Source organism: Oncorhynchus nerka, linkage group LG15, assembly GCF_034236695.1.
Source record: "Oncorhynchus nerka isolate Pitt River linkage group LG15, Oner_Uvic_2.0, whole genome shotgun sequence".
NCBI classification, from domain to species: Eukaryota; Metazoa; Chordata; class Actinopteri; order Salmoniformes; family Salmonidae; genus Oncorhynchus; species Oncorhynchus nerka.
In genome coordinates this window covers 18,565,709-18,584,834 of record NC_088410.1, presented here as the reverse complement: position 1 = coordinate 18,584,834, position 19,126 = coordinate 18,565,709, and the positions used below count along the sequence as shown (strand labels likewise).

At 50.0% G+C, this 19,126-nt stretch overlaps 1 protein-coding gene across 1 annotated transcript in view; it reads left to right on the top strand.

Annotated features, from left to right (window-relative positions):
- Positions 1-14,395: 14,395 nt before the first annotated feature.
- The window catches only part of aspscr1 (ASPSCR1 tether for SLC2A4, UBX domain containing), a 41,549-nt gene continuing 36,818 nt past the window's right edge, over positions 14,396-19,126 (top strand). Inside the window, 7 exon segments of the mRNA XM_065000672.1 lie at positions 14,396-14,428; positions 14,625-14,698; positions 14,930-15,386; positions 15,389-15,499; positions 15,610-15,663; positions 15,851-15,990; positions 19,043-19,124. Coding sequence (XP_064856744.1) covers positions 14,396-14,428; positions 14,625-14,698; positions 14,930-15,386; positions 15,389-15,499; positions 15,610-15,663; positions 15,851-15,990; positions 19,043-19,124 — 951 coding nt within the window.

Genomic DNA, 19,126 nt, shown 5'->3' with positions numbered 1-19,126 from the left:
ACACTGATACAGGGGGGTGTTGATCAGAGTGTAAAGAGGACACTGATACAGGGGGGTGTTGATCAGAGTGTAGTGAGGACACTGATACAGGGGGGTGTTGGATCAGATGTAATGAGGACACTGATACAGGGGGGTGTTGATCAGAGGTAATGAGGACACTGATACAGGAAGTGATCAGAGTGTAGGGGACACTGATACAGGGGGGTTGATCAGAGTGTAATGAGGACACTGATACAGAGGGGTGTTGATCAGAGTGTAAGAGGACACTGATACAGGGGGTGTTGATCAGAGTGTAATGAGGACACTGATACAGGGGGTGTTGATCAGAGTGTAATGAGGACACTGATACAGGGGGTGTTGATGATGAGGACACTGATAGAGTGTTGATCAGAGTGTAATGAACTGATACGGGGGAGTTGATCAGTGTAATGAGGACACTGGGGTGTTGATCAGAGTGTAATGGGACACTGAGGACACTGATAAGGGGAGGGGGGGAGGTGTTGATCAGAGTGTAATGAGGACACTGATACAGGGGGGTGTTGATCAGAGTGTAATGAGGACACTGATACAGGGGAAAAGTGATCAGAGTGTAATGAGGACACTGATACAGGGGGTTGATCGAAGAGGCAATGAGACACTGATTTACAGGGGGGTGTTGATCAGAGTAAATGAGGACACTGATACAGGGGGGTTGATCAGAGTGTAATGAGGACACTGATACAGGAAGTGTGGTGACTAATGGGACACGAGTGTTGATCAAGAGTGTAATGAGGACACTGATACAGGGTTGATCAGGTGTGATGACACTGATACAGAGTTGATCAGTGTAATGAGGACACTGATACAGGGGGTGGTTGATCAGAGTAATGAGGTGCTGATACAGGTGTTGATCAGGTGTTGGTGCATGTTGATGAGTGTAATGAGGACACTGATACAGGGGGTGTTGATCAGAGTGTAGTGACACATGAGTGTTGATCAGATGAGGACACTGATACAGGTGTTGGGTGTTGAGACAGAGGTGATCGATGAGGACACTGATACAGGGGGGTGCAATGAGGACACTGATACAGAGTGTTGATCAATGAGGACACTGAAGTCATGATCAAGTGTAATGAGGACACAACATGGATACGAAGTGTTGATCAGAGTGTGAGGACACTGATCTGAAGTGTTGATCAGAGTGTAATGAGGACTACAGGGGGGTGTTGATCAGAGTGTGATGAGGACACTGATACAGGGGGTGTTGATACTTGGGGAGTGTAATGAGGACACTGATGGGGGTGTTGGTCGGGGGTGTTGATCAGAGTGTTGATCGAGGACACTGGACACGTGGGGGTGTTGATCAGAGTGTAATGAGGACACTGATACAGGGGGTGTTGATCTGATCAGAGTGTGATCAGAGGACACTGATACAGGGGGTGTTGAACAGAGAGTGTAATGAGGACACTGTTGATCAGAGTGTAAAGGGACACTGAGAGTGTTGATCAGAGTGTAATGAGGACACTGACCAGGGGGTGTTGATCAGGTGAGGACACTGATACAGAAGTGTTGAATATATACTGACACTGATGGGGCGGGGGTGTTGATCAGTGTAATGAGACACTGATACAGAGGAGTTGATCAGAGTGTGATGAGGAGACTGATACAGGGGGGTGTTGAGGACACTGATACAGAGGGTTAGTCAAGTGTAATGGGACACTGATACAGGGGGGGACACTGATGCGATCAGAGTGTGAATGAGGACACTGATACAGGGGGGGGTGTGATCAGAGTGTAATGAGACACTGATACAGGGAGTGTTGATCAAGTAAATGAGACACTGATACAGGGGGGTGTTGATCAGAGGTAATGAGGACTGATACAGGGGGGTTGATCAGAGTGTGATGAGGACACTGATACAGAAGTGTTGATCAGAGTGTAATGAGGACACTGATACAGGGGTTGATCAGGTGTAATGAGGACACTGATCTTTGAGAGTGTAAAGAGGACACTGATACAGGGGGTGTTGATCAGAGTGGTTGATCAGAGAAGTGTTGATCAAGTGAGTGACACTGATACAGGGGGTGTTGATCAGAGTGTAATGAGGACACTGATACAGGGGAGTGTTGATCAGAGAGACGCACTGATACACTGTTGATCAGAGTGTGATGGGACACTGATAGTGTTGATCAGAGTGTAATGAGGACAATTAACTGATACGGGGGTGTTGATCAGAGTCTAATGAGGACACTGATACAGGGGTGTGTTGATCGATTGCAATGAGGACACTGATAGGGGGTGTTGACAGAGTGTAATGAGGACACTGACAGGTGGAGTGCGTAGAGGACACTGATACGGGATGTTGATCAGAGTGTAATGAGGACACTGATACGAGGGGTTGATCAGAGTGTGATGAGGACATCAGATACGGGGGTTGATCAGAGTGTAATGGGACACTGACAGGGGGGAGGGTGGTTGATCAGAGTGTAATGAGGACACTGATACAGAGGGGTGTTGATCAGAGTGTAATGAGACACTGATACAGGGGGTGTTGATCAGGTGTAATGAGGACACTGATACAGGAGTAAGTGGAGGACACTGATACAGGGGGGTGTTGATCAGAGTGTAATGAGGACACTGATACAGAGTGTTGATCAGAGTGTAATTGCACTGATACAGGAAGTGTTGATCAGAGTGTAATGAGGACATTTTATGATCAGGGGGGGACACTGATAGGAGGGTGTTGAACAGAGTGTAATGAGACACTGATACAGGGTGGGTGTTGATCAGAGTGTAATGAGGACACTGATAAGGGGGATCAGAGTGTAAGAGGACACTGATACTGGGGTGTTGATCAGAGTGTAATGAGGACACTGATACAGGGGGGGTTGATCAGAGTGATGAGGACACTGATACAGGGGGGTTGATCAGAGTGTAATGAGGACACTGATACAGGGGGGGGGGTTGGATCAAGAGTGTAATGAGGACACTGATACAGGGGGTGCTGACTCAGAGTGCAATGAGGACACTGGATACAGGGGGGGTGTTGATCAGAGGTGATGAGGACACTGATACAGGGGGGTGTTGATCAGAGTGTAATGAGGACACTGATACAGGGGGGTTGATCAGGTAATGAGGACACTGATACAGGGGGGGGTTGATCAGGTAATGAGGACACTGATACAGGGGGTGTTGATCAGAGTGTAATGAGGACACTGATACAGGGGGTGTTGATCAGTGTAATGAGGACACTGATACAGGGGGTGTTGATCAGAGTGTAATGAGGACACTGATACAGTATGGGACACTGATACAGGGTGTTGATCAGAGTGCAATGAGGACACTTGATACAGGGGTGTTGATCAGGAGTGTAATGAGGACACTGACAGGGGGTGTTGATCAGAGTGTAATGAGGACACTGATACAGGGGGATCAGGTGTAATGAGGACACTGATACAGGGGGTGTTGAACAGAGTGTAATGAGGACACTGATACAGGTGGGGGTTGATCAGAGTGTGATGAGGACACTGGATACAGGGGGGGGGTGTTGTTGATCAGAGTGATCAGAGTGATAATGAGGAGGACACTGATACAGGGGGTGTTGATCAGAGTGTAATGAGGACACTGATACAGGGGGGGTTGATCAGAGGTAATGAGGACACTGATACAGGGGGGTTGATCAGAGTGTAATGAGGACACTGATACAGGGATGAGGGGTTGATCAGAGGTAATGAGGACACTGGATACAGGGGGTTGATCAGAGTGTAATGAGGACACTGATACAGGGGGTGTGATCAGAGTGTAATGAGGACACTGATATGTTGATCAGAGTGTAATGGAGACACTGATACAGGGGTGTTGATCAGAGTGTAATGAGGACACTGATACAGGGGGGTGTTGATCAGAGTGTAATGAGGACACTGATACAGGGGGTGTTGATCAGAGCGAATGAGGACACTGATACAGGGGGGGTGAGGACACTGATACAGGGGGGTTGATCAGAGTGTAATGAGGACACTGATACAGGGTGGGTGTTGATCAGAGTGTAATGAGGACACTGATACAGGGGGGGTGTTGATCAGAGTGTAATGAGGACACTGATACAGGGGGGTGTTGATCAGAGTGTAATGAGGACACTGATACAGGGGGTGTGTTGATCAGAGTGTAATGAGGACACTGATACAGGGGGGTTGATCAGAGTGTAATGAGGACACTGATACAGGGGGGTTGATCAGAGTGTAATGAGACACTGATACAGGGGGTGTTGATCAGAGTGTAATGAGGACACTGATACAGGGGGGTGTTGATCAGAGTGTAATGAGGACACTGATACAGGGGGGTGTTGATCAGAGTGTAATGAGGACACTGATACAGGGGGGTGTTGATCAGAGTGTAATGAGGACACTGATACAGGGGGGTGTTGATCAGAGTGTAATGAGGACACTGATACAGGGGGGAGGGGTGATCAGAGTGTAATGAGGACACTGATACAGGGGGGGTTGATCAGAGTGTAATGAGGACACTGATACAGGGGGTGTTGATCAGAGTGTAATGAGGACACTGATACAGGGGGTTTGATCAGAGTGTAATGAGGACACTGATACAGGGGGTGTTGATCAGAGTGTAATGAGGACACTGATACAGGGGGGGGGTGTTGATCAGAGTGTAATGAGGACACTGATACAGGGGGGGGTTGATCAGAGTGTAATGAGGACACTGATACAGGGGGTGTTGATCAGAGTGTAATGAGGACACTGATACAGGGGGGTTGATCAGAGTGTAATGAGGACACTGATACAGGGGGGTGTTGAGAGGTAGTGAGGACACTGATACAGGGGGTGTTGATCAGAGTGTAATGAGGACACTGATACAGGGGGTGTTGATCAGAGTGTAATGAGGACACTGATACAGGGGGGTGTTGATCAGAGTGTAATGAGGACACTGATACAGGGGGTGTTGATCAGAGTGTAATGAGGACACTGATACAGGGGGTGTTGATCAGAGTGTAATGAGGACACTGATACAGGGGGGTGTTGATCAGAGTGTAATGAGGACACTGATACAGGGGGGGTGTTGATCAGAGTGTGATGAGGACACTGATACAGGGGGTGTTGATCAGAGTGTAATGAGGACACTGATACAGGGGGGTTGATCAGAGTGTAATGAGGACACTGATACAGGGGGGGGTGTTGATCAGAGTGTAATGAGGACACTGATACAGGTGTTGATCAGAGTGTAATGAGGACACTGATACAGGGGGGTGTTGATCAGAGTGTAATGAGGACACTGATACAGGGGGTGTTGATCAGAGTGTAATGAGGACACTGATACAGGGGGGTGTTGATCAGAGTGTAATGAGGACACTGATACAGGGGGGGGGGGAGTGTTGATCAGAGTGTAATGAGGACACTGATACAGGGGGGTGTTGATCAGAGTGTAATGAGGACACTGATACAGGGGGGTGTTGATCAGAGTGTAATGAGGACACTGATACAGGGGGTGTTGATCAGAGTGTAATGAGGACACTGATACAGGGGGTGTTGATCAGAGTGTAATGAGGACACTGATACAGGGGTGTTGATCAGAGTGTAATGAGGACACTGATACAGGGGGGGGTTGATCAGAGTGTAATGAGGACACTGATACAGGGGGGTGTGATCAGAGTGTAATGAGGACACTGATACAGGGGGGTGTTGATCAGAGTGTAATGAGGACACTGATACAGGGGGTGTTGATCAGAGTGTAATGAGGACACTGATACAGGGGGGGTGTTGATCAGAGTGTAATGAGGACACTGATACAGGGGGTGTTGTTGATCAGAGTGTAATGAGGACACTGATACAGGGGGTGTTGATCAGAGTGTAATGAGGACACTGATACAGGGGGGTTGATCAGAGTGTAATGAGGACACTGATACAGGGGGGTGTTGATCAGAGTGTAATGAGGACACTGATACAGGGGGTGTTGATCAGAGTGTAATGAGGACACTGATACAGGGGGGATCAGAGTGTAATGAGGACACTGATACAGGGGGGTGTTGATCAGAGTGTAATGAGGACACTGATACAGGGGGGTGTTGATCAGAGTGTAATGAGGACACTGATACAGGGGGGGGGTGTTGATCAGAGTGTAATGAGGACACTGATACAGGGGGTGTTGATCAGAGTGTAATGAGGACACTGATACAGGGGGGTGTTGATCAGAGTGTAATGAGGACACTGATACAGGGGGTGTTGATCAGAGTGTAATGAGGACACTGATACAGGGGGGTGTTGATCAGAGTGTAATGAGGACACTGATACAGGGGGTGTTGATCAGAGTGTAATGAGGACACTGATACAGGGGGGTGTTGATCAGAGTGTAATGAGGACACTGATACAGGGGGGTGTTGATCAGAGTGTAATGAGGACACTGATACAGGGGGTGTTGATCAGAGTGTAATGAGGACACTGATACAGGGGGTGTTGATCAGAGTGTAATGAGGACACTGATACAGGGGGGTGTGATCAGAGTGTAATGAGGACACTGATACAGGGGGTTGATCAGAGTGTAATGAGGACACTGATACAGGGGGGGGTGTTGATCAGAGGTAATGAGGACACTGATACAGGGGGGTGTTGATCAGAGTGTAATGAGGACACTGATACAGGGGGGTGTTGATCAGAGTGTAATGAGGACACTGATACAGGGGGTGTTGATCAGAGTGTAATGAGGACACTGATACAGGGGGGGGGTGGGGTAATGAGGACACTGATACAGGGGGGTGTTGATCAGAGTGTAATGAGGACACTGATACAGGGGGTGTTGATCAGAGTGTAATGAGGACACTGATACAGGGGGGTGTTGATCAGAGTGTAATGAGGACACTGATACAGGGGGTGTTGATCAGAAATGAGGACACTGATACAGGGGGGACACTGATGACACTGGGGGGGGTGTTGATCAGAGTGTAATGAGGACACTGATACAGGGGGTGTTGATCAGAGTGTAATGAGGACACTGATACAGGGGTGTTGATCAGAGTGTAATGAGGACACTGATACAGGGGGGTGTTGATCAGAGTGTAATGAGGACACTGATACAGGGGGTGTTGATCAGAGTGTAATGAGGACACTGATACAGGGGGGTGTTGATCAGAGTGTAATGAGGACACTGATACAGGGGGTTGATCAGAGTGTAATGAGGACACTGATACAGGGGGGTGTTGATCAGAGTGTAATGAGGACACTGATACAGGGGGGTTGATCAGAGGGTGTAATGAGAGGACACTGATACAGGGGGGTGTTGATCAGAGTGTAATGAGGACACTGATACAGGGGGGTGTGATCAGAGTGTAATGAGGACACTGATACAGGGGGGTGTTGATCAGAGTGTAATGAGGACACTGATACAGGGGGGTGTTGATCAGAGTGTAATGAGGACACTGATACAGGGGGTGTTGATCAGAGTGTAATGAGGACACTGATACAGGGGGTGTTGATCAGAGTGTAATGAGGACACTGATACAGGGGGTGTTGATCAGAGTGTAATGAGGACACTGATACAGGGGGTGTTGATCAGAGTGTAATGAGGACACTGATACAGGGGGGTGTTGATCAGAGTGTAATGAGGACACTGATACAGGGGGTGTTGATCAGAGTGTAATGAGGACACTGATACAGGGGGGTGTTGATCAGAGTGTAATGAGGACACTGATACAGGGGGGTGTTGATCAGAGTGTAATGAGGACACTGATACAGGGGGGGTGTTGATCAGAGTGTAATGAGGACACTGATACAGGGGGGTGTTGATCAGAGTGTAATGAGGACACTGATACAGGGGGGGTTGATCAGAGTGTAATGAGGACACTGATACAGGGGGTGTTGATCAGAGTGTAATGAGGACACTGATACAGGGGGGGGGGGGTTGATCAGAGTGTAATGAGGACACTGATACAGGGGGGGGTTGATCAGAGTGTAATGAGGACACTGATACAGGGGGGGGGTTGATCAGAGTGTAATGAGGACACTGATACAGGGGGTGTTGATCAGAGTGTAATGAGGACACTGATACAGGGGGGTGTTGATCAGAGTGTAATGAGGACACTGATACAGGGGGGGTTGATCAGAGTGTAATGAGGACACTGATACAGGGGGGGTGTTGATCAGAGTGTAATGAGGACACTGATACAGGGGGTGTGATCAGAGTGTAATGAGGACACTGATACAGGGGGGTGTTGATCAGAGTGTAATGAGGACACTGATACAGGGGGGGGGTGTGATCAGAGTGTAATGAGGACACTGATACAGGGGGGTGTTGATCAGAGTGTAATGAGGACACTGATACAGGGGGTGTTGATCAGAGTGTAATGAGGACACTGATACAGGGGGGTGTTGATCAGAGTGTAATGAGGACACTGATACAGGGGGGTGTTGATCAGAGTGTAATGAGGACACTGATACAGGGGGGGTGTTGATCAGAGTGTAATGAGGACACTGATACAGGGGGGTTGATCAGAGTGTAATGAGGACACTGATACAGGGGGTGTTGATCAGAGTGTGATGAGGACACTGATACAGGGGGGTGTTGATCAGAGTGTAATGAGGACACTGATACAGGGGGTGTTGATCAGAGTGTAATGAGGACACTGATACAGGGGGGGTGTTGATCAGAGTGTAATGAGGACACTGATACAGGGGGGTGTTGATCAGAGTGTAATGAGGACACTGATACAGGGGGGGTTGATCAGAGTGTAATGAGGACACTGATACAGGGGGGGTGTTGATCAGAGTGTAATGAGGACACTGATACAGGGGGGGGTGTTGATCAGAGTGTAATGAGGACACTGATACAGGGGGGGTGTTGATCAGAGTGTAATGAGGACACTGATACAGGGGGGGTGTGATCAGAGTGTAATGAGGACACTGATACAGGGGGGGTGTTGATCAGAGTGTAATGAGGACACTGATACAGGGGGTGTTGATCAGAGTGTAATGAGGACACTGATACAGGGGGTTGATCAGAGTGTAATGAGGACACTGATACAGGGGGGGTGTTGATCAGAGTGTAATGAGGACACTGATACAGGGGGGGTGTTGATCAGAGTGTAATGAGGACACTGATACAGGGGGTGTTGATCAGAGTGTAATGAGGACACTGATACAGGGGGGGGTGTTGATCAGAGTGTAATGAGGACACTGATACAGGGGGGTGTTGATCAGAGTGTAATGAGGACACTGATACAGGGGGGTGTTGATCAGAGTGTAATGAGGACACTGATACAGGGGGGTGTTGATCAGAGTGTAATGAGGACACTGATACAGGGGGGGTTGATCAGAGTGTAATGAGGACACTGATACAGGGGGGTGTTGATCAGAGTGTAATGAGGACACTGATACAGGGGGGGGTGTGATCAGAGTGTAATGAGGACACTGATACAGGGGGTGTTGATCAGAGTTGTCAATGAGGACACTGATACAGGGGGGTGTTGATCAGAGTGTAATGAGGACACTGATACAGGGGGGGGTGTTGATCAGAGTGTAATGAGGACACTGATACAGGGGGGGGTGTTGATCAGAGTGTAATGAGGACACTGATACAGGGGGGTGTGATCAGAGTGTAATGAGGACACTGATACAGGGGGGTGTTGATCAGAGTGTAATGAGGACACTGATACAGGGGGTGTTGATCAGAGTGTAATGAGGACACTGATACAGGGGGGTGTTGATCAGAGTGTAATGAGGACACTGATACAGGGGGGTGTTGATCAGAGTGTAATGAGGACACTGATACAGGGGGGTGTTGATCAGAGTGTAATGAGGACACTGATACAGGGGGTGTTGATCAGAGTGTAATGAGGACACTGATACAGGGGGGTGTTGATCAGAGTGTAATGAGGACACTGATACAGGGGGGTGTTGATCAGAGTGTAATGAGGACACTGATACAGGGGGTGTTGATCAGAGTGTAATGAGGACACTGATACAGGGGGTTGATCAGAGTGTAATGAGGACACTGATACAGGGGGGTGTTGATCAGAGTGTAATGAGGACACTGATACAGGGGGTGTTGATCAGAGTGTAATGAGGACACTGATACAGGGGGGGTTGATTGTGATACAGGGGGTGATCAGAGTGTAATGAGGACACTGATACAGGGGGGTGATCAGAGTGTAATGAGGACACTGATACAGGGGTGTTGAGAGTGTAATGAGGACACTGATACAGGGGGGGTGTTGATCAGAGTGTAATGAGGACACTGATACAGGGGGGTGTTGATCAGAGTGTAATGAGGACACTGATACAGGGGGTGTTGATCAGAGTGTAATGAGGACACTGATACAGGGGGGGGGGTTGATCAGAGTGTAATGAGGACACTGATACAGGGGGGTGGGTGTTGATCAGAGTGTAATGAGGACACTGATACAGGGGGGTGTGATCAGAGTGTAATGAGGACACTGATACAGGGGGGGGGTTGATCAGAGTGTAATGAGGACACTGATACAGGGGGGTGTGATCAGAGTGTAATGAGGACACTGATACAGGGGGGTGTGATCAGAGTGTAATGAGGACACTGATACAGGGGGTGGTGTTGATCAGAGTGTAATGAGGACACTGATACAGGGGGGTGTTGATCAGAGTGTAATGAGGACACTGATACAGGGGGTGTTGATCAGAGTGTAATGAGGACACTGATACAGGGGGTGTTGATCAGAGTGTAATGAGGACACTGATACAGGGGGTGATCAGAGTGTAATGAGGACACTGATACAGGGGGGTGTTGATCAGAGTGTAATGAGGACACTGATACAGGGGGTGTTGATCAGAGTGTAATGAGGACACTGATACAGGGGGGTGTTGATCAGAGTGTAATGAGGACACTGATACAGGGGGTGTTGATCAGAGTGTAATGAGGACACTGATACAGGGGGTGTTGATCAGAGTGTAATGAGGACACTGATACAGGGGGTGTTGATCAGAGTGTAATGAGGACACTGATACAGGGGGGTGTGATCAGAGTGTAATGAGGACACTGATACAGGGGGTGTTGATCAGAGTGTAATGAGGACACTGATACAGGGGGTGTTGATCAGAGTGTAATGAGGACACTGATACAGGGGGGTGTTGATCAGAGTGTAATGAGGACACTGATACAGGGGGGGTGTTGATCAGAGTGTAATGAGGACACTGATACAGGGGGGGGTGTTGATCAGAGTGTAATGAGGACACTGATACAGGGGGTGTTGATCAGAGTGTAATGAGGACACTGATACAGGGGGGTTGATCAGAGTGTAATGAGGACACTGATACAGGGGGGGGTTGATCAGAGTGTAATGAGGACACTGATACAGGGGGGTGTTGATCAGAGTGTAATGAGGACACTGATACAGGGGGGGGGTGTTGATCAGAGTGTAATGAGGACACTGATACAGGGGGTGTTGATCAGAGTGTAATGAGACACTGATACAGGGGGGTGTTGATCAGAGTGTAATGAGGACACTGATACAGGGGGTGTTGATCAGAGTGTAATGAGGACACTGATACAGGGGGTGTTGATCAGAGTGTAATGAGGACACTGATACAGGGGGGTGTTGATCAGAGTGTAATGAGGACACTGATACAGGGGGGTGTTGATCAGAGTGTAATGAGGACACTGATACAGGGGGGGTGTTGATCAGAGTGTAATGAGGACACTGATACAGGGGGGGGTGTTGATCAGAGTGTAATGAGGACACTGATACAGGGGGGGGGTGTTGATCAGAGTGTAATGAGGACACTGATACAGGGGGGGTGTTGATCAGAGTGTAATGAGGACACTGATACAGGGGGGTGTTGATCAGAGTGTAATGAGGACACTGATACAGGGGGGGTGTTGATCAGAGTGTAATGAGGACACTGATACAGGGGGGTGTTGATCAGAGTGTAATGAGGACACTGATACAGGGGGGTGTTGATCAGAGTGTAATGAGGACACTGATCAGGGGGTGTTGATCAAGTGTAATGAGGACACTGATACAGGGGGGTGTTGATCAGAGTGTAATGAGGACACTGATACAGGGGGGTGTTGATCAGAGTGTAATGAGGACACTGATACAGGGGGGTGTTGATCAGAGTGTAATGAGGACACTGATACAGGGGGTGTTGATCAGAGTGTAATGAGGACACTGATACAGGGGGGTGTTGATCAGAGTGTAATGAGGACACTGATACAGGGGGTGTTGATCAGAGTGTAATGAGGACACTGATACAGGGGGGGGGTGTTGATCAGAGTGTAATGAGGACACTGATACAGGGGGGTGTTGATCAGAGTGTAATGAGGACACTGATACAGGGGGGGGTGTTGATCAGAGTGTAATGAGGACACTGATACAGGGGGGTGTTGATCAGAGTGTAATGAGGACACTGATACAGGGGGGTTGATCAGAGTGTAATGAGGACACTGATACAGGGGGGGGGGGTGTTGATCAGAGTGTAATGAGGACACTGATACAGGGGGTGAGGACACTCAGAGTGTAATGAGGACACTGATACAGGGGGGGGGGTGTTGATCAGAGTGTAATGAGGACACTGATACAGGGGGGTGTTGATCAGAGTGTAATGAGGACACTGATACAGGGGGGTGTTGATCAGAGTGTAATGAGGACACTGATACAGGGGGGTGTTGATCAGAGTGTAATGAGGACACTGATACAGGGGGTTTGATCAGAGTGTAATGAGGACACTGATACAGGGGGGTGTGATCAGAGTGTAATGAGGACACTGATACAGGGGGGTTGATCAGAGTGTAATGAGGACACTGATACAGGGGGGGGTGTTGATCAGAGTGTAATGAGGACACTGATACAGGGGGGTGTTGATCAGAGTGTAATGAGGACACTGATACAGGGGGGTGTGTTGATCAGAGTGTAATGAGGACACTGATACAGGGGGTGATCAGAGGGAGGACACTGATACAGGGGGGGTGTTGATCAGAGTGTAATGAGGACACTGATACAGGGGGAGGGGGTTGATCAGAGTGTAATGAGGACACTGATACAGGGGGTGTTGATCAGAGCGTAATGAGGACACTGATACAGGGGGGTGTTGATCAGAGTGTAATGAGGACACTGATACAGGGGGGGGTGTTGATCAGAGTGTAATGAGGACACTGATACAGGGGGGGGGTGTTGATCAGAGTGTAATGAGGACACTGATACAGGGGGGTGTTGATCAGAGTGTAATGAGGACACTGATACAGGGGGTTGTTGATCAGAGTGTAATGAGGACACTGATACAGGGGGTGCTGAACAGAGTGTAATGAGGACACTGATACAGGGGGTGTTGATCAGAGTGTAATGAGGACACTGATACAGGGGGTGTTGATCAGAGTGTAATGAGGACACTGATACAGGGGGGGTGTTGATCAGAGGTAATGAGGACACTGATACAGGGGGTGTTGATCAGAGTGTAATGAGGACACTGATACAGGGGGTGTTGATCAGAGTGTAATGAGGACACTGATAGGGGGTGTTGATCAGAGTGTAATGAGGACACTGATACAGGGGGGGGTGTTGATCAGAGTGTAATGAGGACACTGATACAGGGGGTGTTGATCAGAGTGTAATGAGGACACTGATAGGGGGGTGTTGATCAGAGTGTAATGAGGACACTGATACAGGGGGGTGTTGATCAGAGTGTAATGAGGACACTGGATACAGGGGGGTGTTGATCAGAGTGTAATGAGGACACTGATACAGGGGGGTGTTGATCAGAGTGTAATGAGGACACTGATACAGGGGGGGGTGTTGATCAGAGTGTAATGAGGACACTGATACAGGGGGTGTTGATCAGAGTGTAATGAGGACACTGATACAGGGGGGTGTTGATCAGAGTGTAATGAGGACACTGATAGGGGGGGGTGTTGATCAGAGTGTGATGAGGACACTGATAGGGGGGTGTTGATCAGAGTATAATGAGGACACTGATACAGGGGGGTGTTGATCAGAGTGTGAATGAGGACACTGATACAGGGGGTGTTGATCAGAGTGTAATGAGGACACTGATACAGGGGGGTGTTGATCAGAGTGTGATGAGGACACTGATACAGGGGGTGTTGATCAGAGTGTAGTGAGGACACTGATACAGGGGGTGTGATCAGAGTGTAATGAGGACACTGATACAGGGGGGTTGATCAGAGTGTAATGAGGACACTGATACAGGGGGTGTTGATCAGAGTGTAATGAGGACACTGATAGGGGGGTGTTGATCAGAGTGTGATGAGGACACTGATAGGGGGGTGATCAGAGTGTGATGAGGACACTGATAGGGGGGTGATCAGAGTGTAATGAGGACACTGATACAGGGGGGGTGTTGATCAGAGTGTAATGAGGACACTGATAGGGGGTGTTGATCAGAGTGTAATGAGGACACTGATACAGGGGGGTGTTGATCAGAGTGTGATGAGGACACTGATACAGGGGGTGTTGATCAGAGTGTGATGAGGACACTGATAGGGGGGTGTTGATCAGAGTGTAGTGAGGACACTGATAGGGGGGGTGTTGATCAGAGTGTGATGAGGACACTGATACAGGGGGGGGGGTGTTGATCAGAGTGTGATGAGGACACTGATGGGGGAGGAGGGGTGTTGATCAGAGTGTGATGAGGACACTGATGGGTGTGTGTGTTTAGGTGAGTGGTGAGGCAGCTCTAAAGAAGGCCAGTCTGAAGTCTCTGGGACTCACAGGAGGAAGTGCCATAGTCAGGTTGGTTCCTCCACAACATATCCACAACATGTCCTCAACATGTATCCTCAACATGTCCTCAACATATCCCCAACATATCCCCAACATATCCCCAACATATCCTCACCATATCCTCACCATATCCTCACCATATCCTCACCATTACAGCAGACATTAATGCACTGCCACTGATTGGGAAGGGTGGTGGTGATGAGTATGTAGATGATGTCGTTCCTCTCTGCCGTTCTACAGGTTTTTACTGAAGAAGACCAAATCGCCAGGCAACGGAGACGATGACGGCATGGAGGCGGTTTCCACGGCGACAGATCCCGTCGCCAAGGAAACCAAGCCCCACCCTTTACCCCCCGTCGGACTGCCTCCTTCACAACCAGAGGGTGCAGCGCTGCCTTCAATCAAAAAGGAGAGCCCTGACAGGCCGGTTGAGACTGTGGATGCCCCAGTCCACGTCCCCTCGGCCGCTGGCAGCACACTTCCTGGCAAACAGGAAGCGGAAGTGGTTACAAACTCCCAAATTGGGGTGCGGCCTAAAAGCAGTCCCTTCGGGGGAGTGAAGAGGGAGGAAGAGGAGGATGGAGAGAGGGCAGGACCATCTGGTCAGTGCGCTTTCCAGCCTTCTTCCTCCTCCTCTTCCTCTTCCTCTCCTCCCTCCGCTCCCTTCATCCCTTTCTCTGGAGGGGGTCAGAGGCTGGGGGGGGGCCGGGGGTGAGCGGTGTAGGATCATCATCATCATCATCATCATCACTACCATCAATGGTTGGCGGGCCGCCCAAAGCCAAGAAATCTAAACCCAACAACGCCAAGGTGAGACCTGTAGTCCAACCCAACGTCTTCTCAATGTACTCTGTTGATAAGAGTCAAGTACATGTGAATGATAGATGGTATGTTCTAGATGTTCTGTTTCTATCTCTCAGCGCCAAGCCAGTGCCAAACAGGATGACTGGGCCGTGGTAGAGGAGGTTCTGCAGGTAACGTTGATGGGGTTGATGTTGTTCTGATGGGCTGAACAGAAATCCCAGTCTTTTACTCAGGCCTGTTGAGGGTCTCCCCTGTTGTTTATATAGAAACCTAGTCAGACAGATCCACATTTCTACTGTTGTCATGTCTGCAGCCGTTGAGATGCCTCACCTCTCTCTCTCTCTGTCTCCTCTACAGCCGGTGGACAGGGAACCCCTGATCTACCACATGGACTCTGGGGCGCATCGCTACGGCAACGAACAGGACTTGCCAGACGAGTTCTTTGAGGTGACTGTGGACGACATCCGCAAACGCTTCGCTCAGCTGAAGAGTGAGAGGTGGGACTGAGGAGAGAGGAGAGACTGAGAGAGAGGAAGAGGGGAGGAGAGACTGAGAGAGAGGAAGAGGAGAGACAGAGAGAGGGGAGAAGAGACTGAGAGAGAGGAAGTGTGGAGGAGAGACTGAGAGAGGAAGAGGGGAGGAGAGACTGAGAGAGGAAGAGGGGAGGAGAGACTGAGAGAGGAAGAGGGGAGGAGAGACAGAGAGAGGAAGAGGGGAGGAGAGACAGAGAGAGGAAGAGGGGAGGAGAGACTGAGAGAGAGGAAGAGGAGAGACTGAGAGAGAGGGGAGGAGAGACTGAGAGAGGGGAGAGAGACAGAGAGGAAGGAGAGAGACAGAGAGGAAGTGTGGAGGAGAGACAGAGAGGAAGTGTGGAGGAGAGACAGAGAGGAAGAGGGGAGGAGAGACTGAGAGAGGAAGAGGGGAGGAGAGACTGAGAGAGGAAGAGGGAGGAGGAGAGACTGAGAGAGGAAGAGGGAGGAGAGACTGAGAGAGGAAGAGGGGAGGAGAGACTGGGAGGAAGAGGGGAGGAGAGACTGAGAGAGGAAGAGGGGAGGAGAGACTGAGAGAGGAAGAGGGGAGGAGAGACTGAGAGAGGAAGAGGGGAGGAGAGACTGAGAGAGGAAGAGGGGAGGAGAGACTGAGAGAAGAGGGGAGGAGAGACTGAGAGAGGAAGAGGGGAGGAGAGACTGAGAGAGGAAGAGGGGGAGAGACTGAGAGAGGAAGAGGGGAGGAGAGACAGAGAGAGGAAGAGGAGGAGGAGGAGAGACAGAGAGAGGAAGAGGGAGGAAGAGAGAGAGACAGAGAGAGAAGAGAGGAGACTGAGAGAGGGGAGAGAGAGAGGAGGAAGAGGGGAGACTGAGAGAGAGGAAGAGGGGAGACTGAGAGAGAGGAAGAGGGGAGACTGAGAGAGAGGAAGAGGAGAGACTGAGAGAGAGGAAGAGGGGAGGAGAGACTGAGAGAGAGAAGAGGGGAGGAGAGACTGAGAGAGAGAAGAGGGGAGAGAGACTGAGAGAGGGAAGAGGGGAGGAGAGACTGAGAGGAAGAGGGGAGGAGAGACTGAGAGGAAGAGGGAGGAGAGAGAGGAGAGAGGAAGAGGAGACAGAGAGAGAGAAGAGGGGAGATACTGAAAGAGAGGAAGAGGGAGGAGATACTGAGAGAGGAAGAGGGGAGGAGAGACTGAGAGAGGAAGAGGGGAGGAGAGACTGAGAGAGGAAGAGGGGAGGAGAGACTGAGAGAGGAAGAGGGGAGGAGAGACAGAGAGAGGAAGAGGGGAGGAGAGACAGAGAGAGGAAGAGGGGAGGAGAGACAGAGAGAGGAAGAGGGGAGGAGAGACAGAGAGAGGAAGAGGGGAGAGACAGAGAGAGGAAGAGGGGAGGAGAGACAGAGAGAGCGGAAGAGGGAGAGACAGAGAGAGAAGAGGGGAGGAAGAGAGGAGACAGAGAGAGGAAGAGGGGAGACTGAGAGAGAGGAAGAGGGAGACTGAGAGGAGACTGGAGAGAGGAGAGGGGAGACTGAGAGAGAGGAGGGGAGACTGGAGAGAGAGGAAGAGGGGAGACTGAGAGAGAGGAAGAGGAGAGACTGAGAGAGAGGAAGAGGGAGGAGAGACTGAGAGAGAGGAAGAGGGAGGAGAGACAGAGAGAGGAAGAGGGGAGGGAGGAGAGACTGAGAGAGAGGAAGAGGGGAGGAGAGACTGAGAGAGAGGAAGAGGAGGAGAGACTGAGAGAGAAGAGGGAGGAGAGACTGAGAGAGGAAGAGGGGAGGAGAGACAGAGAGAGGAAGAGGAGAGACAGAGAGAGAGGAAGAGGGGAGGAGATACTGAAAGAGAGGAAGAGGGGAGGAGATACTGAAAGAGAGGAAGAGGGGAGGAGAGACTGAGAGAGGAAGAGGTGAGGAGAGACTGAGAGAGGAAGAGGGGAGGAGAGACTGAGAGAGGAAGAGGGGAGGAGAGACTGAGAGAGGAAGAGGGGAGGAGAGACTGAGAGAGGAAGAGGGGAGGAGAGACAGAGAGGAAGAGGGGAGGAGAGACAGAGAGGGGAGGAGAGACTGAGAGGGGAGGAGAGACTGAGAGGGGAGGAGAGACTGAGAGGGGAGGAGAGACTGAGAGGGGAGGAGAGACTGAGAGAGGAAGAGGGGAGGAGAGACTGAGAGAGGAAGAGGGGAGGAGAGACTGAGAGAGGGAAGAGGGGAGGAGAGACTGAGAGAGAGGAAGAGGGGAGGAGAGACTGAGAGAGAGGAAGAGGGGAGGAGAGACTGAGAGAGGAAGAGGGGAGGAGAGACTGAGAGAGGAAGAGGGGAGGAGAGACAGAGGGTTAAGTGCTTTGCTCAAAGGCACATTGACAGATGTTCTTATCTAGGCTGTTTGGGGATTCAAACCAGCGACCTTTCGGTTACTGGCCCAATGCTCTTAACTGCTTGGCTACGTGTCATGAGCAGATCTGGGGTCAGTTTTGACATCCTGGATTTAGTGAGTTAGGATAACCCAATGTCATGTATAAACAAAAGTAAGAAGAGCAGATCTGGGGTCAGTTTTGACCTTCTAATGGTTAAGGTCTGAAAGCAGTCAGTTAGGGAACTTCTATATGGGTTTATATATATACTCCAATTACAGTTTGCCAAGGACTTAATTAGACGCTTTGGGGAGAGACTGTGGGGAATGCTGGGAAACGTTGCTGTGTGGTATGTGCATGCGCCTGATTGGTTCTTTATGATGTCTTCTTCAAAAGAGATGTCTGCCTCCCCCGTTCTCTGTGTGACACCACACCAGACAGATTATCAAGGCTAGAATTACATTGACCACAGTGATCTATCACACACACACACACACACACACACACACACACACACACACACACACACACACAACACACACACAAATCAAAAAGTCAACTGTAAATCATCTCTCTTGCTCTCTCCTCTCTCTCCCCTCTCTCTTTTTCTCTCTCTCCCTCTCCTCTCTCCCTCTCCTCTTTCTTTCTCTCTCCCTCTCCCATCTCTCTTCTCACCTCTCTCCTCACCCCTCTCCCCTCTCCCTCTCCTTTCTCCCTTTAGGAGGGTACTAGAGGAGGCTCCTCTGATGACTAAAGCTCTGAGAGAATCTCAGATGAAGGATAAGATGGACAGATACCCCCGAGT